At 38.5% G+C, this 20,795-nt stretch overlaps 1 protein-coding gene across 2 annotated transcripts in view; it reads left to right on the plus strand.

The window, feature by feature from the left end:
• LOC107667116 (centrosome-associated protein CEP250-like) overlaps positions 1-20,795 on the plus strand; it is a 67,825-nt gene that overhangs the window by 32,082 nt on the left and 14,948 nt on the right. The window contains exons 11-27 of one of the 2 annotated variants that reach the window (XM_016458701.1): positions 1,709-1,765; positions 1,892-1,960; positions 2,037-2,126; positions 3,956-4,065; positions 4,586-4,624; positions 5,824-6,550; positions 6,713-6,829; positions 7,516-11,196; positions 12,126-12,273; positions 12,468-12,573; positions 12,716-12,875; positions 14,851-14,958; positions 15,034-15,120; positions 15,212-15,377; positions 15,874-15,950; positions 16,492-16,547; positions 18,805-18,885. In XM_016458701.1, the coding sequence (XP_016314187.1) occupies positions 1,709-1,765; positions 1,892-1,960; positions 2,037-2,126; positions 3,956-4,065; positions 4,586-4,624; positions 5,824-6,550; positions 6,713-6,829; positions 7,516-11,196; positions 12,126-12,273; positions 12,468-12,573; positions 12,716-12,875; positions 14,851-14,958; positions 15,034-15,120; positions 15,212-15,377; positions 15,874-15,950; positions 16,492-16,547; positions 18,805-18,811 (5,805 nt within the window). In that variant the 3' untranslated portion in view covers positions 18,812-18,885. Of the gene's footprint in view, positions 1-1,708; positions 1,766-1,891; positions 1,961-2,036; positions 2,127-3,955; positions 4,066-4,585; positions 4,625-5,823; positions 6,551-6,712; positions 6,830-7,515; positions 11,197-12,125; positions 12,274-12,467; positions 12,574-12,715; positions 12,876-14,850; positions 14,959-15,033; positions 15,121-15,211; positions 15,378-15,873; positions 15,951-16,491; positions 16,548-18,804; positions 19,995-20,795 lie in introns of those variants that run through there. The other variant, XR_001631756.1, reaches the window with a different exon arrangement.

A 20,795-nucleotide genomic window follows, 5' to 3' on the forward strand; every position in this document is an offset into this window, starting at 1 on the left:
ACCAAGAGCTTGTAACACTCCAAAGAGAAAGGAAAAATTGAAATCGCATCATATGACCCCTTTAATTTAATTAAAACATAGTACATAAATCAAATAAAAAATATTGTACATTTTGTGAATATAGAAAATTTTCATTTTTTTCATTAAGAATAAGGTGTTTCTTTTCAAATGCTGCCACATCATTCAGTATCATCGTCATAGTCTTTTGTTCCTCTAAATTCATTTAATGTATGATTTTAGTCAGAAATATTTTAATGTAAATTACATTGTAAAAGTCCCAAAGGGGGCCTTTGAAGACTGATGCGCATGACCAAAGACTTACCTGCCATCTGACATCTGGATCAGCTTTCCTTTTCTGTGTTGCTGTATTTCATTAAGATGCAAAAGTCTATGACTATGATTTTCACAATAAATAGTTCAACTTTACATTGTTGGTTAGAATTATACTGCATTACTTACAAAATTAAAAATCGCACTGCATAGTCCTCATGCAACATGCAAAATTTTTTTTATTATTTATATATAAAAATGGGTATGCAAGTGTCATATAAACTAAAGTGTGTTTATAAAATATGCTTCTATAGTTAATTGCTCTTAAGAAGACAACATATTTATTTATAAGGCACTGCAGGGCTAAGAGTGTCTGTGTGTTTCAGCTGTTAGTACTTCGTTCATGCAAACCCAACCCAGAGCCACTACACCACCCCAGATTATAAATAGCATTCGCTCAGAGTGTTAGGACCAGAGACACCGACACATGCCCAAACACACACACATGAGAACACAGATTCATGTTCATACACACAGAAAGACGGCATGTGAGTCAGAAGTGTGTGAAGAACAGGTCACAGATGAAACTCAACAAGACTAAGGTACTGTGAACCTAACGGCTAACTAGCAAACGGCCGGTGGGTGTGATCTCAGCCCGACTGGATCTGCTCTAAACGCCTGCATTAGATGGTAGAGGGTTTGTATTATTATTGGTTGTGGTATTTTAGGTTGTAGATTAGTTTGTATATGGCGTTGTGAGGTACCACTGCCTGTATTTGTGCGGGACCCTTCTGACTGTGTTTGGTGGTGGTTTTATGAGGCAAACTTTGAATGCAGACTCTTTTGAATATACAGTTTTATTCTTTTCCATATTAGTTATGTTGTACTGATTTTTAGCATATTTAATGAATGAGTTACATTATTGTTTGTTTAAGATATGTTAACTCTTAATGTCTTATTCAAAGGTGTTTATATGTTGCTAATTGCATGCAAACTTTTTATATAGCAAGTAGATGATCTTACAGACAAAATATGGCAAGATATGATTCTTTTTTCTGATGGGCTGTGTTCAGAAAAATTTTCTCTATTGGTATGTGGAAAAAAAGTTTTAATTCTTAAACCAAATAAACCGGTTACAAGATAAATTGTATTTAAAAGGCAAAATATACTTATAAATCTGAAAAATATGGAGCAAGACTCATCTGGATTCATTTATGAAACATTTTTAATGTAAATAATTTCCAGTGAATTATAGCATTGAATTGAATGAGCATCAAACTGGATTAGATTTTAAAAATACATAATAAAATAATGTAATTTTCAATTGAATATTTAATCTATTTTAAATAAACCGTCCCTGCTTAAAAACATTTATTGCAGCACTGTGTTTTTTTTTGTTAATGTTGGTAGTTTATTAATTTCATCTATTATTTTTCAGCCGGACCTGCTGAACTTTAAGAAAGGATGGATGACCAAACTGTACGAAGATGGATTGGTGAGACTAAAATGATTTCTTCAAAGAGCTTTTCCAAACCAGGAATCGATGTCCTTGTGCTTCAGTGATGTTTGAATATTTAATATGGAGGTTATTCAAAAGGTTTGTTCTGCTTCTGTCTCTCAGTGGAAGAAGCACTGGTTTGTTCTGACCGATCAGAGCCTGAGGTTCTACCGCGACTCCATCGCTGAGGAGGTACGTGTTTTCATCAGCCATTAAACGCATTTTTTTGATGATGTGACTGTTTAACAATGTCCCTCATGTTTCTCAGGCCGCTGATGTGGACGGAGAGGTCGATCTGTCAACGTGCTACGATGTGACCGAATTCCCAGTTCAGAGGAACTATGGCTTCCAAATCCTTGTGAGTGATGCTGTTTTATTGTCTCAGTTGTATTTTACCTCATAAAGACCGTGCAGTAGGGCTGGTATAATGTATATACCAGAAATGTATACCAAATGTATATGTATTTACCAAAACTGCTTACTGAACCACATCAGGGCAACAGACAGGACTATTTTAGCTAACCATAACTCATACTGCAATATATATTTCCGCCCATCCCTGCGCTCTTGAGGTATTGATGCTAGACAAATATGTCTGGTAGGTTTGCAGTGGTATGTTTTCCCACCTAAATAAAGCTGTCGTGATGTTATCTGTAACCCTGACGCTGTTCCTCACTAAGCATTGTTTCATCACTAATGTCACCTGATCTGTCAGCAGCTGTGGCATCATCACATCCCTATGAAATAACACCCTGCAAGTCCAATGCCACATATCTGACGCTCGTCTGAGACTCTTTTGACTTCACAATGGGGAAAATAGATGTATTTTAAAATATCAAATAGTTGTTTTTAATATAAAAATTAAACGATTTTTCAGATAGTGATCACTTATTACAATTTTAATTAATGGCTTTATTTCAAACAACAATTTTACTATAAAATTCATACTTGGCATTAGTGGATTATAATTTGCAAATAAGAGATTTGACTCGAAATTTCATCTGGTCAATGCAGAAAAATACATACATTAACTTAGGGTCCCAGGTCATATCTAGAGACCACAATATCACATGGATACTTTTGATATGGGCCACTTTGCAATCACCCATAACACCCTAGCAGTGCATTGAAAAACATTCAGGACACCTTAACATCCTGGCATCAAGTCTTGCACAGGCAAGCACCACTTAGATTTCAGAAGAAGTAAAAATATAATGCAGTAGTTTACATTTACAAATGCTTGTTTTGCATGCTCCTGTATTTTATTAATAAAGCTGTTGAGATGTACTTGATATTGTGTTGTTCATCGAGGTGGCGAATAACTGTAGGTTCCCCGGTGCTGTTTTTAAAGTTATTTTAGAGATGTCAGAAATAGCAGAAAGCGTTGGCCGTCTCTGTGTACAGACGAACAGCGGGGCGTCAGTGTCAAGAAATGAATAACAACTGTAAATATAACTTCAGCCTGCTATCTTTATGCCTTGGATACAGAATGCTAAACTCATGTCTGAAACTCCTCTTCCCGTCTGATCTTAGTTTTCACTTGAGCTATATTTCACTTTTATTCAAGTATGTGGTTGGACTGTTTCTTGTGCAATAATATTGTTTCTGAATAAAAGGATGTGAGACTGTGACACGCTTTTGTTTATTTCTTTTGTAATTTACAGTGTCCCACAGTCGCAGCAAGTAGAAATATCAAGGAATAGTGATTTCTAGGCCTGTAAAAATATTTTAAATGATTAAAAATCTGATTTCCTATAATTAATATAATTTTTATGCTCTGAAAATGTATTATATAAATAATATTTACATTATATTTCTTTGCATCTAAAATATTTTGAGCTTAATAAGTCACAAAATCATGGAAATTGTTGGTTGTTTGCATGCTATTAAAAAATATAGTACAACATTACCTTTGAATTAGGGCTGCACGATAAATCGCATGCGATATTTAATGCGCTTTTTTATTTATTTATTTTTTTTTAAATAATCCTTGTCCAATCATGCCTGAAAAAGTCAGTTATAGAAACTCCTTGGTCAAAACGTGGATTTACAGTTGTATTGTAATTGAACAGCAATATCAGTATTGAACATAAATATTTGTCACAGTCTTTTTTTGTTTAACTGTCATGCATTTGTTAACTGATCTGATCATTTGACTCAGCATTCATGTCCTCGTCTTCCTCTCAGAGTAAGGAAGGGTTATTCACGCTGTCTGCTATGACCTCTGGGATACGTCGGAACTGGATTCAGGCCATTCTGAAGAACATGCGGCCCACCGTTGCTCCTGATGTCACACGGTGAGCTTCTACATCATGTTTACTGTGAAAAGGACAAAAAAGGAGAGAACATCAAAGATTTATACATGAAACTTCCCTCTGAATTAATTAGAATATTCTATATTATATTAAAGGTTAAGTCTGTCATTTCTGCACCTCTATTGACAACAATTGGCTTTTTCAATCTATTCGACTGGCATAACAGCAACACTGGTGCTGTGAGTAACAACAACTAATGCTGTGAGTTTGGAGTGGGACTACTTGTTTGTCTGTCCAGTGGCAGACCAGTTTGGTTTGTTGCGGCTAGTGGCACAGAAATGACAAATTTAACCTTTAAAGATCCACAACCTTACATAAACTACATACTTACCATAAAGCATTTGAGCACGTCAACTTTCATATTTCCTCTTGAGTTTTTCTGTCTGCTAAATGGTTCCTCAAACTCGTTTTTTTTTTTTTTTTGGTAATTATTTCTCTTTTCTTCTGTTCCTAACTTACATGTATAATTTATTTTCTTGTGTTTTTCCTGCTCTGGCTACAGGAAAAACGTGTCTCTGAAACTTTCAGTTCTTATGCCCAGGTTCTGTTATGTCTGAGCTGAATGTAGCGATGTGCTTTCATGATGTTCTGGCTTTTGTCTGCTATGTCAATAATTCCTGTTCCCATTTGCCTGTGTTGTTTGCTCTGTTTATAATGGAGCTGTTAATTTAGCATGCTAATTTAGTATTTTTAATGGTGTTATTACAATTATGGAGATAAATGGAGTAGAAGAGCCTTTGCAATGTATGCTTGGTTATTTTGGAGTTGTTACACCACCGCTTTGTGTGTTTGGCCAGTGTATTTACGATATTGGTGTTGATGTTTTGTTTTGGGCTTTTAATTTTTGAGACCGTTTAACAGCATTAAATTTATTAAATGCATTTAACACTTTTGCCTAATTTGACTTTCCAGCTGTTTCACACCACATGCTAACCAGACGCGAGACCATAAGTTATATGTGTGAAATCCTGTCTGAACGAATGGACATTTTGTCAGCTTCACACTGGATAGACCTAAATTAAACCTCTTAATTGTGGACATTTAACAAACTTGGGACATTTAACAAAGCTAAAGTCATTTGTTGTCAAAGTTGTCAGTTATCTATTATTGGATGATACTTTTTATTTTAGGCCAAAAAGTAATAAAAAATCATCCAATTGAAAAACAAAGCAGATTTTGTAGTAAGATTTTCCTTAAAAGAAAGAATTTAGTGCATTAAAACTAAACGCAGCTAGTCAAGTTAGGCTGGTACAGCGCATTTTGATGTTCACAACTCGCCAGTGTCTCTCCATCTCTTGTGATGTTACACCAGCTGCTTCTTTGAAGGAGATGAAAAAATAGTATTGCGTCAGTGCCCATTTTTAGATCGCACCCTGCAGCGCAGGCACACATGAGTGTTTACCGACATGTTTGACAGTGGTTGAATGCCATGCAATGACCAGATGGTTTTCCTCACCCTACTAACCATTAATCAAACCATCCTGTCTTCAGCGGTTTGGGTATGTGTTTTTCGACAGCTGTAGCACATTTTTTTTCTTTAACACTGTGTTTGTTTCACAACACATCTTGGTACAGTTATGTCACAATTAAGGAATAATTCAGATTTCCCCACAATGCCATATGCCACAATGCTTTGTGATAAAACACATATTGAAGTAGTAGCTGTGATGCTTGCCTTAGCAAACACCACTAGTAATTTAGATACTTAGTGTATTGATTCAGTATCTTCTTGCCTCACAGTTCCCTTCCAGAAGAGCGAACCAGATCAAATGTGGAGCAAAACTACATCCAGCCACCTTCTAACTCTTCGCAACTCTCTAACAGCTCTGTAGTTGAAGCTAAAAAGTCGCACGAGGACATCACAGACTCCGCGCCTACTTCCGATCACCGTAAGAGTCGAGTCAACAAGCGTGAGGGACGGTCTAAAACCTTCGACTGGTCTGAGTTCCGCCCAGGACAGGAAAACAAGAGCGGACAACCCTCAATAAAGAGGGCAGACACTTCAGTAATTATCTCATCTTCTCCTTCCTCCACCTCCTCTGGTGACCCCTCTCCCATCTCTAGCACCTCTTCTCATCAGACATCATCCTCGATTACTACCACCAGCCATACTGATAAGTTGCCACAGCAAGATGAAGAAGTCATGCAGGAATATATGCACCGCAATCAGATGGCACCTAAAGCAGGCACAGTCAATGCAACAACGGTGGCGGAGCCCCCATCAAAGCTCCCCCATAAAGTGCCACAGGAACAGGTGAGAATGGATGTAGACCATGCCAGAGACGCACAGGAGGTCGACAGTAAAAGCACGGCCCGCAGAAACTCTGATGTCCAAGTGGAAATTGAGCAGAGGTGGCATCAGGTAGAAACAACACCCCTCAGAGAAGAAAAGCAGGTACCGATCACTGGCAGCTCAAATGTACCTGTTGGAGAAAGAGCAGAGCTGACCCCTGCACTGGAAAAAGAGGTAAGAAACATCAGTATTTATTTCTTGCCTCATTTTCCATCTTAAAATGTTGATGAGTATGTGCAGATACAGACTTCTTAGATTTCTCTTGATTTATTCATTCAGGTCATTTCTGACCATTATATAATTTCAGATCTTTTTGCCTTCCTCTGATGTCCACAGTTAGGTCAGGCACAAAGGGATCTGGCGAGACTCCAGCAGCAGAACAGCATCTTACAGGAGCAACTTCAGGATGCCCATGGAAGAGAACAGAGTGCCAGGGAAGGATATGTACTGCAGGTACCCAAACAGATCAACTAAACCTAGTCAGAAAATAAACAGAAATCAAAATCTTCTGTAGTGTTTGTGTTTGTATCTCTTGCTTTTTTGTTTCAATACTAATATAATTTTTGGGGTATTAATGAAACCGCATGAGTGGTACTAACTGATCTGCAATGTCTTTCTTTCCCTGGGCTCTGACTGGGTTTTGGTTAAAATTCTTGTAACCAAACCACAAGTTTGCTGACGATAACAACATCTGACAAGCTTTCGGCTGTGCTTTTCTACTTTTTGTTTGGCTTTGTATCTGTTTCATCTCATGTCATTCACTTCTTTGCATAATTTGCATGGTGGTACCATTCCTCTGTTTTTCATTTTTCTTTAGTTGCTGTATAATAATCTGGTGTAGTGTTACTCCATTAGTTTCTTCTTCCTTCTCTTGTTCCCTCTTGTATTTTTTTTCTGTACAGTTCCATTTGTATTATCCATCAACACAAGGTTGCATTTCATAGTTGCATTCCGTAGTTCCTCTTTACATCTTGAAAAAGCACAGTGGAAAGCTTGAGTAAGTATGTAACTTCAGAAATTTAACTCCAAATGTTCCAGGGTTCCCAGCCACAGCCCAGAAGATGTTGAGCATCATGTCTGTGGCCATAAAAGAGAAGACTTCCTGTTACTAATTGCACTTTGCTCTTAATCTCTTAAAGAGTGACACGACCGCTGCAAAGCCTTCGCCTGGTGCAGCGTCTACCTCGGTTCACCGAGCACCATGGCAACGACTCAGCAAGCTGAACCAGGATCTAAAGTCCGAGCTGGAGTCCCAGCGACGGAAGCAGGATAAGGCCAATCATCAAGTTAGCAGGTTGCGGCGTAGCTACAGCGAAGCGAAAGATATAATAGGACACCATGAGGCAGAGATCGAGGCCTTGGAGGACAAGCTAACGGCTGCCATGGCAGATATTGTAGCGAGTGAGCAGGCTGTGGCACGAATGCGTAGCGAGCTAAAAATCGAGCGGGTTCGATGTCAAGAACGTGAGGAAGAATGGGTCCGAAATGAGACGACGTTACGGTCGCAGCTGCGAGATAGCGAGGAACGTCTTCGGCAAGTCGAGGCTAGTTTGCTAGAGAAGAACCAGGAACTGAGACAGCTTGAGCAGAAGCAAGCTTTGCAGAGGGACCAGCACAATGAGGTTCAGAGGCTACAGGAGAGACTTGCTGAGGCCACGGGACGTCTGATTTCCATGGAGGAAGCTCAAAATATGAGAGAGGAGCGGGAGAGGAAAGAGCAGCGAAGCCTGGAGGAGAAACATGAGCGGGAGCGGCAGGGACTGACCCGGAGATTGGTGGAATCCGAAGAGAGGAGGCATGAAATAGAAGAGCAACTGCAAGAGGCTCAAGAACAAGTGGAGGCACTGCTGAGAGGGAGCGGCGGGATGGAAACTGTGGAACTCAGGGAGGAAGTTCGTCGTCTTCAGCAGGAGTTGGAGGCGCAGGCGGATATGGTGGAAATGCTGCGAGAGAGCGTGAGGAGCCTGGAGGAGGAACGTGACCAGCTTACTTGCCGCTGTCAGGAACTCCTCAATCAGATTGCAGAGGCCGACCGAGAGGTAGGAAAGCAACAGGCATGTTTAACGATGGTGGAAACAGACTATCACTCTCTTGAGAGCTCGTATGAGCGTGTCTCAGAAGAATTTGCTAGGATAAGTCATGTGCTACGAGAGAAGGAAGAGGAAGTGAAGCAGACAAAGGAAATGTACGAGCAGCTAATCAGGCAGAAGGAGCAGGACTTGAGCGAGGCCCTCATCAAGATGGCTGCCTTAGGCAGTAGTCTAGAAGAAACAGAACTTTGCTTGCAGCAAAAACAGGAAATTCTTTCCAAAATGGAGCGTGACTATCCAGGAATGGTAGAGTCCCGTAAAGCGGAACAGCAGCTTCAGGCAAAACTGGTGGTTGCAGAGGATCGGATTGCTGAGCTGGAGGAACACCTCAATGCCCTGCGACTCGGATATGCAGATCTCAGAATGCGACGTTATTGCTCGCAGGAAGACCTGCTTGATGGTTTGAAAGAGATGCAACATGATGTTTCCTCATCATCAAGCACCTCCCAACTCCTGCTTGCAAGAAGCAGCTCCGAGACGGAAATGTCATTGGTACAGCGCCAGAGGATTCGCTTTTCCACTATTCAGTGCCAATCCTATCACCGGTCCCAGGGAGCAGACAAGTTTCAGACAGAAAATACATCTTTGGATCTGACACAAGATCTGAGCCTAGACCACATGCATGACCTGAGCCTGACCCAAGATATCGGTGTAGTCAGTGACCGTTCATTCCAGCAGTGTAGAGATCCAGAGAAGTTCATCTCCATTATACATGCTCTGGAAACCAAGCTATTGTCCACAGAAGAGAAGCTCAGGAACCTCACAGAGAAGATACGGGACCAGCCCGATCTTTCATTGATGCAGGAACACCTGAGCACCAGATCTACCATTGAGGACTACACAAATAAAACCTGTGATGAATTACCAATGGATGAACCCAGTCAGAAATTCCTCAAGACTTTTGGTGAGCAGGACAGTGAGGAATATGAGAGGGCATTGGCACTAGTAGAGTCTTGCACAGAAAGAGTCAGAGAAATTCTCAGCAATCAGAAAGAGACCAGTTCTGATGAATCTCTCATTTGTACCCTTGCAGAAGTAGAGAAACGGCTGGTTTGCGCCACCATGTACCTGAGGAAGGGCAGCACATTGTATGAGTCGTGCCAGATCTTTGATGCACCAGATGTGCATTTAATGCAGGAAGGTATAATGCGGTTTGCCAGAACGTTAACCTTTGAAGCTGAGATTCTGGAGAAGATGGGGTTCTCTCTGCAAGACCTGAACTCTGATATTATGTTGGCCCTGAACTCCATTCACAAGGATGCCGAAAACATCAAGAAGAACTGCAACGGCTGTCTCTCAGTTGTTTATGCTGATGTACTTACAAGAAAACTTATGCTGGAGACCATGTTCTTAGCAGAGGTGGACAAGCTCGAGATGAGTAAACTATCAAATAATGCTTTTTCACAGGATGTCATCAAGAACGTCTGCATTAGTGCTGAGCTTGCCTATTCGCTTCAGAATCTGACCATGAATTTCCAGGAAAAATTCGATGAGCTTCAAAAGGACTTGCTCCAGGTGAACGAGACCTTGAAACAAAGGGACATGGCTCTGACAGATGCTGTTAGCGCATCAAAACGCGCTCACATTGAGAGTATGACCCAAAGTGGTTCTGATCATCTTGGTGACATCGCCCCTCCTGAACTTGTCCCCTATATGGAGCAGATTGAGATTGAGGAAGCTCAGAGTTTAGCGGCAGAGATTGTCCGCAGACATTTAGCAGGCGGCATGCTATCCCATAGCGCAGAATCAGAATCGCATCTGCAAATGAGCTGGGAAAATCTCATCGCTGAGCTCAAAAAGCAAGCAAAAGCCCTCCGCAGTCTCTCTCAGGAAATTGAGAGGATCTGCGAGGAAGGAGAAACAAATTCACTTTCTGGACTTGCGGATGCCATCCAGATGAGTTTGTGGCATGATGACTCCAGCGCTGCTTGCATGCGAGAAGCTTTGATGCAGGCGCAGGTTGCATATGTTGCTTGCAGGTTGCGAGCGGGTCACACGAGGGAACTTTCTCTCTGTCAGGAGACTAGCCGCAACATGGCAGCGCTCGTCCAGGAACATGCTGAGAGTGTTGCAGCCATCCAAAGGCACTACCAGAGCTGCTTGGAGAAAGAACATCTTAGCTTCACTGGCACTATCAGTTCCTTGCAGGAGGAGAACGACATGCTTCGAGGAGAACTATCCTATAAGCTCAGGGAGCTCCAGGAGCAACAGCAGAACTTAACTCAGCTGGAAGAGGCGTTTCATAGGGAGAAAGACGAGCTCAAAAGCAGGCATGCAGATGAGATGGGAAGGGCCGAGCAGGAACAGATAACCAGAGAGCTCGAACTAATGGAGCGTGCCGCCAATAGCCAACGCAGGCTGGAGACCCTGCTGCTAGGAATGGAAGATGCTGAGTTGAGGCATAAGGAGCAAATTCGAAAACTTGAGCAGGAATTTCAGAGTAAGGTCCAGGAACTAGAACACGCCAACAGAGAGGACCTCCGCAAGCTACAAGAATGCTACAGCCAGACCATCTGCTCGCTGGAGGAGAGGAGCGAACAAGTGGAGAATGCATGTCCCATGGAGGAAGGGGATGGAACTGATCAGGTAACGTGCAGGGAGTCACTCCTCCGAATCCGAGAGCTGGAAATGCAGTTGAGCAGCATGAGGGAGGAGCTGGAACAGAAACCACTGGATGGAGATCTGACCAGCCTGAAGGAGAAATACCAGCGAGACTTGGAAAGCCTCAAGGTTTAACCTTTCACTTTTCAAATTTAATGTCACACCCATTCACCATCATAGCGCCATGTTTGTAGGACCCTCAGTAGGTTGTTACTGTTAGATTGGGTTGCAGTGGTTTTAGCTGAGTATTTCTTATTGTATTAGTTTATACAAGTTTCAGAAACAGTACACATTACAAATTACAAATATATTTATTTATTTATTATATATATCAAGTGGTTTTATGCTTCTTGGAGTTTTGAAAATAAAGCTGAGATGACCACTGCAACCCTGTAGCCTCATAACCATGATGCTTTCCCCTTTTTCCTATGCTGTAGTGCACATTAATAGCACTGGGAGTCTTGAGCACACACAACGAATGTACAAATGACCATGATTACAGACAAAACTATCATAAATAATTTTACTATGCTTACTGAGGACATCCTCTGTTCAAAAACACCTTGTGTTTTTAGAGGGTTAGCATTGTGTTAGTGTGTGTTTGAATGCATGAATGCTCTCTAGTTAACCCTGTCGATCATGCTGCTTTCCTTTAACTCCTCTGTGCTTACTTTCATCTCTCATCACATAAATAAATGTTTAAATATGTGAACACCATAGTTGGCGTAGCTCTGTAGATAGTCGGGCTGGGTAGACATTGGTTTTCTGAATTTCTATAATTTGACTATATTGATTAAAATCATTTAATTTCTGCATTTTCAGTGAATGCATAAACAGACTCCAAAATTGACTATTAAAGTGTGAAAAAAATTGGCTTTGCTGAGCAAATTATACACTTCGTCCACCATCAAGCCAAGATGTTATGAACTGAATCTGAATCCAAATTGAATCGATTCAGGGAATCAATTGCAGATATCCAGCCCTAGTAGAGAGCCTGCTGGAGTAGATTGTTTGGTGTTTGTTTGCATATGTGATCTGATGTTTTATGTGGAATGCAGGCGACGTGCGAGCGTGGATTTGCAGCGATGGAGGAGACGCATCAGAAGGTGATCGAAGACATCCAAAGGCAGCATCAGCGAGAGATCCGGAAACTTCTGGAGGAGAAAGAAAGACTGCTGGAGGAGGAAACAAACGCCACTATTGCTGGTAATGAATGCATCACATGCATCAATTTCCAAATTTGAAAGTGAATTACTTATGGCTTGTTTGTCTCTGCAAATTGCTGTCAGTGTGAATGCCAATTAAAGTGTGTAATGTTTAATGCAATATTATATCTAGCTCTATAATGAATGTTTAATGTCATGGAATTGAAGCATCACAGTAGGTTGTTTTGTGCACAGCGATTGAGGCCATGAAAAATGCTCATCGCGAGGAACTGGAGAAATCGCAGCGGTCGCAGATGAGCGGCGTGAGCGCAGACATTCAGGAGCTGCGCAGACAGTATGAGTAAGATGCCAAACATCACTTTATCTAGACAAAACATTCACTAGTCACTAGGAAGATCTACTTTTATTCACTGATGCTTTTTACCAAGCGAATGGTAAAGCAAAAGTTTTGACATGTTTTTTTTTACATTACATCCATGTAGAGAGGAGTTGCAGTCTATCCATCGTGAGCTGGAGGTTTTGTCTGAGCAGTATTCTCAGAAATGTTTAGAAAACGCACATTTGGCTCAAGCGCTGGAAGCGGAGAGACAGGCATTGGGACAGTGCCAGCGAGAGAACCAGAAACTGCATATACACAACCAGGTCAACCTGAACTTTAAGAACATTTTTCCAGGAGCTTTCTAAGAGGAACAGCATGATAAAGAAAATAAAATGTCTTATAATAATTTACGAGTTTATATCAATACAATTTTCTTTAGGGTTTGAAAATCTTCATTCAAGGCCAGTAAAATGCAGTACAAACTAGTAGATATCACCATACTTCCCCAGTTGACTGATTACATTAATAATTGCAAATATTTTTAGTATTACAATTGTTGTGTAATATTATTATTAAAATATGCAAATCAAGCATTGTTCAAAATGTTTCATTTTGATGACATTAGGGTCAAAGGTTGTTACAGAGATGATTTTGGAGGATCTCTTTTAATTATTCCATAAATCAGAAAAACCTAATCAGCAGCCAGAATAAACTACATTTAAACCATTTTTTAGGAATAAAATGTATAAAATTCGGCAAATTATATATTAACAAACCCCTTCAGTAGAAACCTTCAACATATTAATGGGAATCAACCTGTAAAAGTTGGTGTTTGTAAATGCTGCTGAAGCAAATGGCCTTAATGTATGTATTATAGTTGAAATCTACAGATGCAAAAATAAAGTGCAATAAAATAAACACTTAACACTAGAACCGCCAGGGGTCGCTGTATACCTAAAAGCGCCAGCGGGAAAATTTTACCCATGCACATGACAACATTATTTATATGGCTAAAGAACATATTATTTCACTGTATTATGCCACTGTCTTCACAAAGAAGTGTCTAGAGTCATGAAATGATTATGTCTAGTCATCAACTATATTTTTATCCTGTTGTTCTATGTTCAAGACTTTTTAATGCAGGCTACACTAATCCATAACGGTCAGTAGCCTAAGCTAAAAAAAAAATAAAAAAATAAAAGCCTGCACTGACAACGGAAATTAGAAGGTAGTAGCCTAAATATTTGGGTGGTGTAATATTATAATACAATGTCATTAATCAATATATTAAGATAACCCATGCTATTTAAATTACTAAAATAGCCTATAGACAATAATGAGTAATAATAATTCACCACACTGCATAGGATGATGCGATGACAAATTCAAGCGCACACCTTCACCTAAATATTTATTAATTTGTTTAGTTATATCATTTATAATTTGAATAAGATAACAACACCATTAAACTTTGGGTAATCAAAAAAAATTTGTTTTATTCATTACATCATAGATCTGATTTTTTTTTTTCAGGAAACGGCCAGACTAGAATAGCAACACAGTAGCGAACAATAAACGATAGGGCAAGACAAAAATTAAATAATTAAACCAAGGTTTGACCAATTAGAGTAACGTGAGGCTAAAACATGTAAATATAATATCTGGATCACTGTCAGGTGAGCCGTCAGATGCTGAGCCGACCCAGGACGCATAACTTACCATCAGGCTCTCCATCACTCATGGCATTTAGTGTTTCTAATACCTACCTTCCATAAATCGCCTTTTTTTAGTCATTTTGACTTTATGAAACTGATAACCGCTAAATCAGTGAGTGAAAGGCGTTGCCTAGAAATGTACAATGTTAAAACATAAGCGGTAAGAAAATGACAGCACCAAAATACATGCATTATATAGCGGGTAAATTTGACCCGTTGGCGCTTATAGGTATAAATGCACCGTTTTTTGATCTGGTTTTATCTAAATTTTTTAACAACATTGGATTGTAAATTAAATAATTTTAGTAAAAGTCAATGACTGGGAGACATGAATGTTTTATTTTAAATCTGTTATGTACATTTGAAAAACATCCACGGGTAAAATTTACCCTGTGGCGGTTCTAGTGTTAAATGTGTATTTTGGATGTTTTCTGAAGACATTACGAAAAGCCAAAATCTCAAAATTGACCAGTGCATGAAAAAACAATGTTTTTGCCTGTATAATCTTGCCTTAAGAATGATAAAAGCTAATAACTTTTCCCACCATCATATAAACAAAAACTTGTGTGGTTTATGTTTACAGGAACTAAATCATCGTCTGAATGAGGAGATCACCAGAATGCACTCCTGCATCAGTGAAGACAAATCGACTTCCTCTCTGACACAAGGCAAAGACATCTATGAACTGGAGGTACAGCACCAACTCTGTCATCTGAATTTAGATCATATAAAGTCATCATGCACAACATCTAAACATTTGCTGCAGGTTTTGCTGCGAGTGAAGGAGTCAGAGATCCAGTACCTCAAACAGGAAATAAACTCTCTCAAAGACGAGCTGCAGTCGGCACTTCGAGTAATATGCACGCACACTTACACGCTCTGTACATGTGTTTCTCTTTAACTGTTCTCTGAACAAATCAATGTCATTCAAATATGTGTTTCAGGATAAGAAGTATGCTTCGGATAAGTACAAGGACATTTACACAGAGCTGAGTATCGTCAAAGCTAAAGCTGACTGTGACATTAACAAGCTGAGGGAGAAACTTTTGGCTGCTACAGAAGCTCTTGGGGAATTAGACGCTGAAGGAAGTGGTGTTACTGCCGGATACGGTGAGAGATTTAAAGGAATAATTCATGCAAAAATGACAATTCTCTCATCATTTAACCACCCTCATGTTCTCTGCGTGACTTTGTTTCTTCCATAGTGCACAAAAGGACAAAAAGGCACAATTATTCAGTTGCTGATGCTGGAGAATTAAATTTTTGATTTTCAGTTTAATTATAGCAAATGAGATTTACATAGACAGAAATTAAACAAATTATTAATTCGTTTTATTGTATTATTTTAATATTTAATTTACAATTATAATTGTTTTACACAATATAACTATTCACAATAAAATTCAACTAATTGATTTATTAAAAAATAAAGAAATGTAGATTAAAATTGTTAAGTGTTAATGTTAATCTGTTTTCTGTTATTGGCTAATGCAGATCATTTCATATTTGATCATCTCAGATAACTGCCAAACATCATCAAATTTTTTACAATAAGAGTGTGTACAAAAACGAAACATTTTATTTTCTTTATCTGTGTCCGTTGCAGACATTATGAAGTCAAAGAGTAACCCAGATTTCCTGAAGAAAGAGAAATCCAAACAGATACGTGGGGTCAGGTCAAAGGTGAGAGGTCAAAGTGTGTCCGTCTGTCTGTGTCATAAATATACACTCGTCATCCATTGATTCTATTGATATTCCTGTGCATTTATGTAGAAAATCATGTTGGTTTTGTGATGGTTTAATGTTATGCTGTGTATATGAGTGTTTGAGAAATATACTTGTGTTTATTAGGGCTGTCAGTCGATTAAAATAAATCATATTTGAATAAATCATTGAATAAACTACAAAAAGTCAATATATATTCCGTTTTTTGGATTGTTCATGGCAGACCAAATTCTTGTATGCATGTATGTATTTATTCTTTTATTTTTATGCACATTTTTTCTTCAGATGATAAATGTAAATGGTACATGTTAGAAAAGGTAAATGTTAGCGAATTTATAATATTTGGTAATCATTGTATTTGTTCTTTTTTAAGTGACTGCCCTAGTATTTTTGTGTGTGAATTACGGAACACTGTACACATTGTGTGTGTGTGTGTGTGTGTGTGTGTGTGTGTGTGTGTGTGTGTATCCTCACATGTGTGTGCTGTCCTGTCAGGCAGAGAGTGAGGGGTTGTTCGGGGGTAGCTGACCGCTGTGACCCCCTCAGGTCCTACAGGTGAAGCAGGTATCGCTCTTGTGAGTACGGCTGTGTTTGCATGGAATATGGAGCGTATTACACAGTATACTGTACTTGACCTTTCATTCCCAGTTTTGTGAGTAAACCAGAAGCACTGGATGCCACTCGCATGCTCTGAGGTCAGCAATATAGTTTGAAAGGTTTAGCATGAAAATAATGCGTACTGTTTCAAATACAGTATTATTTTTAAAATGCCAGACGGTATGTATTATATACTGTGAAGTATTTATTAAGCTAGTACTCCATTGTGAACACAGCCTTTGAATCCTGCATGAACCCTATACCTCCCGACAGTTTAAAAAAATCACCTGCAACTTAACCCGGTCTGGCAGGTCGACACATAACCAGCACAGATCACATTTATCTGAGTGTTATGTGTTTGGACTGTTTATATGTTGGGTTTCTTGCTTTGTGTGTTTGTGTTTTGGTGTAGAATTTAGCCCTATTTAGATGGTAATTGTTTGTAAATTAACAGTTGCATTTACACTGCATTTACATGACAATATGCTTGTTGAAGTTGTTCATGTGTGACAAAAATGAAGTCCGGAAATAAAAACACTGACTTGTTGAGGTGTGATCTGACTAGCTCCTGTAAATGCTGAAGTAACTCATGTGTAAAACACTTACCGTCTGAATAGACTTTGTGTGTCATTGTCGTTTTCTTTGTGAATTTCCTTGTGATAAACCCTAAATATATTATACAACTTACAGGGATATTTAAGGATATTTAATACTTCCAAACTGTACTTGGGATGCTCTAATTTGTTTTAAATGCATTTGGGTGTACTTTTGGGGTAAATTATCTCTAAATTACATCTTTGTGCATCTCAGAATCCTGCTGAAATATTCTTCATTATTTAAAGACACGAGGAAATGAAGTGTCATGTGTCCCGTTTAGGTCTCGAAGGCAATGAGACAGATCTAATAGTGTAATAATACAGAAACCGGACACCGGTGTGTGTGTGTGTGTGTGTGTGTGTGTGTGTGTTGAGCAGGTTTGGAGTGATTCACGCCGTCTTCACTAACCTGCTGCTGTGGTGTAATGGAGTGATGTCAGAAGCTGAACATTTCCTCAACAACCACAGGAGACGACTGACTGCACTGGGATACGCCAATCTCTCCATGTGTGTGTGTACAGCGTGTTCATGTAAACGTCATTTGCTGGTGTCTTGTTGCACAATGAAGGAACCACAGCCAGTGAATTACAGACATAAAAACAATGGATCTAAACCTGTTTAGAGAAAACCAAGTGAATATAGAAACAGGCTTTGGTTTAAAACTCCCTGAATGTCCCTTTAAGAAATGTGCATGTCCCATAGTGGAATGTTGTGAACCACACAGAAGTGAAGTTTTAAGCAGAATGAATCAAGGTTCCGTCTGAACTATTTTATGGGTGAAATAGATGATCATGGGAAATCATAAAAGCTGATTGCAATGCAGGTCATTTTTAGTGGTTTAGACAGACAAAGTAAGTCACTGGAGTAAATCACTTTTTGGCGCTGTAGTTCTGCAATTTAATATACAGTCTATTTTATTTTGTATTTTTATTTTTTTGATTAATTTGATCTTATTTTTGTTTCTTTTTTCTTTTATTTAATTTTCACATTTTTATTTATTATTGTTATATACAACAGAACACATATTTGTCTGTTTGTTTGCATCTTTTTGTGACAGTCTTTTATTTACAACAGAGAATATCATTTAACTGGAAATTATGTTGGCTGTTGAATTTGAAAACCTAAACAGAAAATAATTTTTTTGCAGTGTGTATTTCTGTAACATTACATACAGTCTATTATTCATTTATTTATTTATGTTTATATTTAGCATTTTTAGATTCAATTATTGAATTTTATTTTTAGTTGTTTATTAATTACAATTTAATTTAGGCTATCATATACAGCAGAGAATATGTATGTATGTATTTTTTAATAGAGCAGCAAATATAATTTAATTAAATTATACTGGCATCAAATTTAGACATTTTTCGTAAATATGGCTAATTTCACCTAAAATAATTTTTCAGTATCTACCATAACCACCTTTATGGCCTTAGCTAGCAATGATATCAAAGTTGAATTTTGCTAATGAAAGTGCAATTTTGTGTACAGATCAATCAAGAGATTGAATATTCTGTGTGCAAACTGAAGTTTTTAAAGGATTGTTTTTATTTTTATATTTAATATGGAAAAATCACAAAATTCTTTCATCTCAGCGTTCTCTCTTTCTTTTTCAGAGTTTGAAGGAGGGACTGACCGTACAGGAGAGGATGAAGCTATTCGAAACTAAAGACTCCAGAAAGATATAACACACCTCACACACTTTCTTTCTTCCTTTTTTTTGTATTCTCGCTCTTTTATTGTCTTCATTTAGATCTTCTTGGTTGGTAGCTTTCTGATTGTGTTTTAATATTGTTTGTGTGAATTAAGGGAATGACTTCAGTATTGACACAGACCATGTTTGCCAACCTTCAGCTCCGATGAACCTCATATTTTTGGTGTTTTTTGGTCTCTAGAGGTCCTGAAGCTGTTCCTCATCATCACAGTATATATGAACACACTCAGTATTGAACTAGAACACTAGACGTGCGTGTGTTTCTCATTCGAGTTTCTTCTGAATGGCTGCTGTTGTCTTTGTAGGGGTGCTGGTGACATTTGTATGATTATTCTGAGAGAAAAAGAATTGCTGAATTATTGACAGAGAGAGATGTTATTTTGCCAATGATATTGTAAATATGAGTAAAGTCGTGTACGTGATAACACTTTTTCAGACTTTCTAGTACTGTAACCTTGAGATGAAATGACGTGGTTTCTATAAGTTGGGTAACGTGAGTGCGAGTGTGTTTTGTAGAGTGTTTTTGATCGTCAAGAGAGTTTCGGGTGATTATGTGCTTCAGTCATTTACTTGAGGAGAATCTAATTGCTGTTTTAATTGCTTTTGTGTTGCTTCTGGTTTATTCGGACGTGCAAAATTTAGAGCAACCAAACGTGATCTCTGCTGTGGGCTGTTTTGGCGTAAAGCGTTCGTTCGGCTACTGATAGTGAGCTTATTTCGTCCTGTAATTCCATCTGAACGCGGGACATTTTAATGATTTCGTTATTCCAGCGTTCGTGCTGTTTAATACTGGCCTTTGCATGAATATAAAGCACTTTGAGTCATTAATTTCTGTGTTCTGGTTTTGAAACATGTGATTCCATATTCCTTCCACTCCAGAATTCAGAAAGTATTGAACACACAACAAAGAAAACGCACTGTATAATAATATTCAATATTTGCTTTGTAAATAATTGGTTTTAGAGAAGATTCCTTTATCTTGTTCTCTCGGTCTGCATAGAGGAAAAAAATATCTTTATATCTATCTATAAGCGATATGTCTACACCTAATTGCCTATCTGTATGAATATTTTTATTTTGGTGTGTGTGAATGTGATGCATCTGTAATAATAAAAATGTTTTTGAATCAAAAATACAGTGATATATTGTCTTTTTAAAAAGAAAAGTGAATATTCTTCACAAAAAATAGATAAGATGTGAACAAAATTATGAGTAAAATTTTTTTGCTGCGTCCGAAGTCAAATTCTTCCCTACTATTTATTGTGTGAAAAAAGTACACCAAAAGAGTAGTATGTCTGAATTCATAGTATTCGGGAAAAAATTGGTGAAAAGTACCCGGATGACTTACTACTTCCACCGAGACTACCTATTACTTAAAGTATGCAACTATGCATTCAATGGACACTTTACTATCCCATGAGGCCACAGGACTTATAAATGTCAGTGAAGCAACGCAACAAATGTAGCACATTCTAATTAAAGGGATAGTTCACCCAAAAATTCTGTCATTAATTACTCACCCTCATGTCGTTCCAACCCCTCAGACCTTCGTTCATCTTCAGAACACAAATTAAGATATTTCTTATGAAACAGGTCATATGCTTAGTAATGGGTAACACGAAACGCCGAATCAGTCAAACTATTGCATTGCAAAATGATTAAAGGGGTCATTGGATGCGACATGCACTTTTACAAGCTGTTTGAACTGAAATGTGTGTTGGCAGTGTGTGTACGCAAAGATCCACACAGTTTTTTTTTTTTATCTCGTTAAATCATTTCCCCTTTCTCAAATTGAGCCGATCTCAGATGGCTGTCTGTGTGATGTCACAAAAACAGGCCCCTCCTACGATAGTTTGATTGACAGTAGCGTTTCAGCACAGACTGGACTGGTGT

Source organism: Sinocyclocheilus anshuiensis, unplaced genomic scaffold (genome assembly GCF_001515605.1).
Source record: "Sinocyclocheilus anshuiensis isolate Anshui unplaced genomic scaffold, SAMN03320099.WGS_v1.1 scaffold415, whole genome shotgun sequence".
NCBI classification, from domain to species: domain Eukaryota; kingdom Metazoa; phylum Chordata; class Actinopteri; order Cypriniformes; family Cyprinidae; genus Sinocyclocheilus; species Sinocyclocheilus anshuiensis.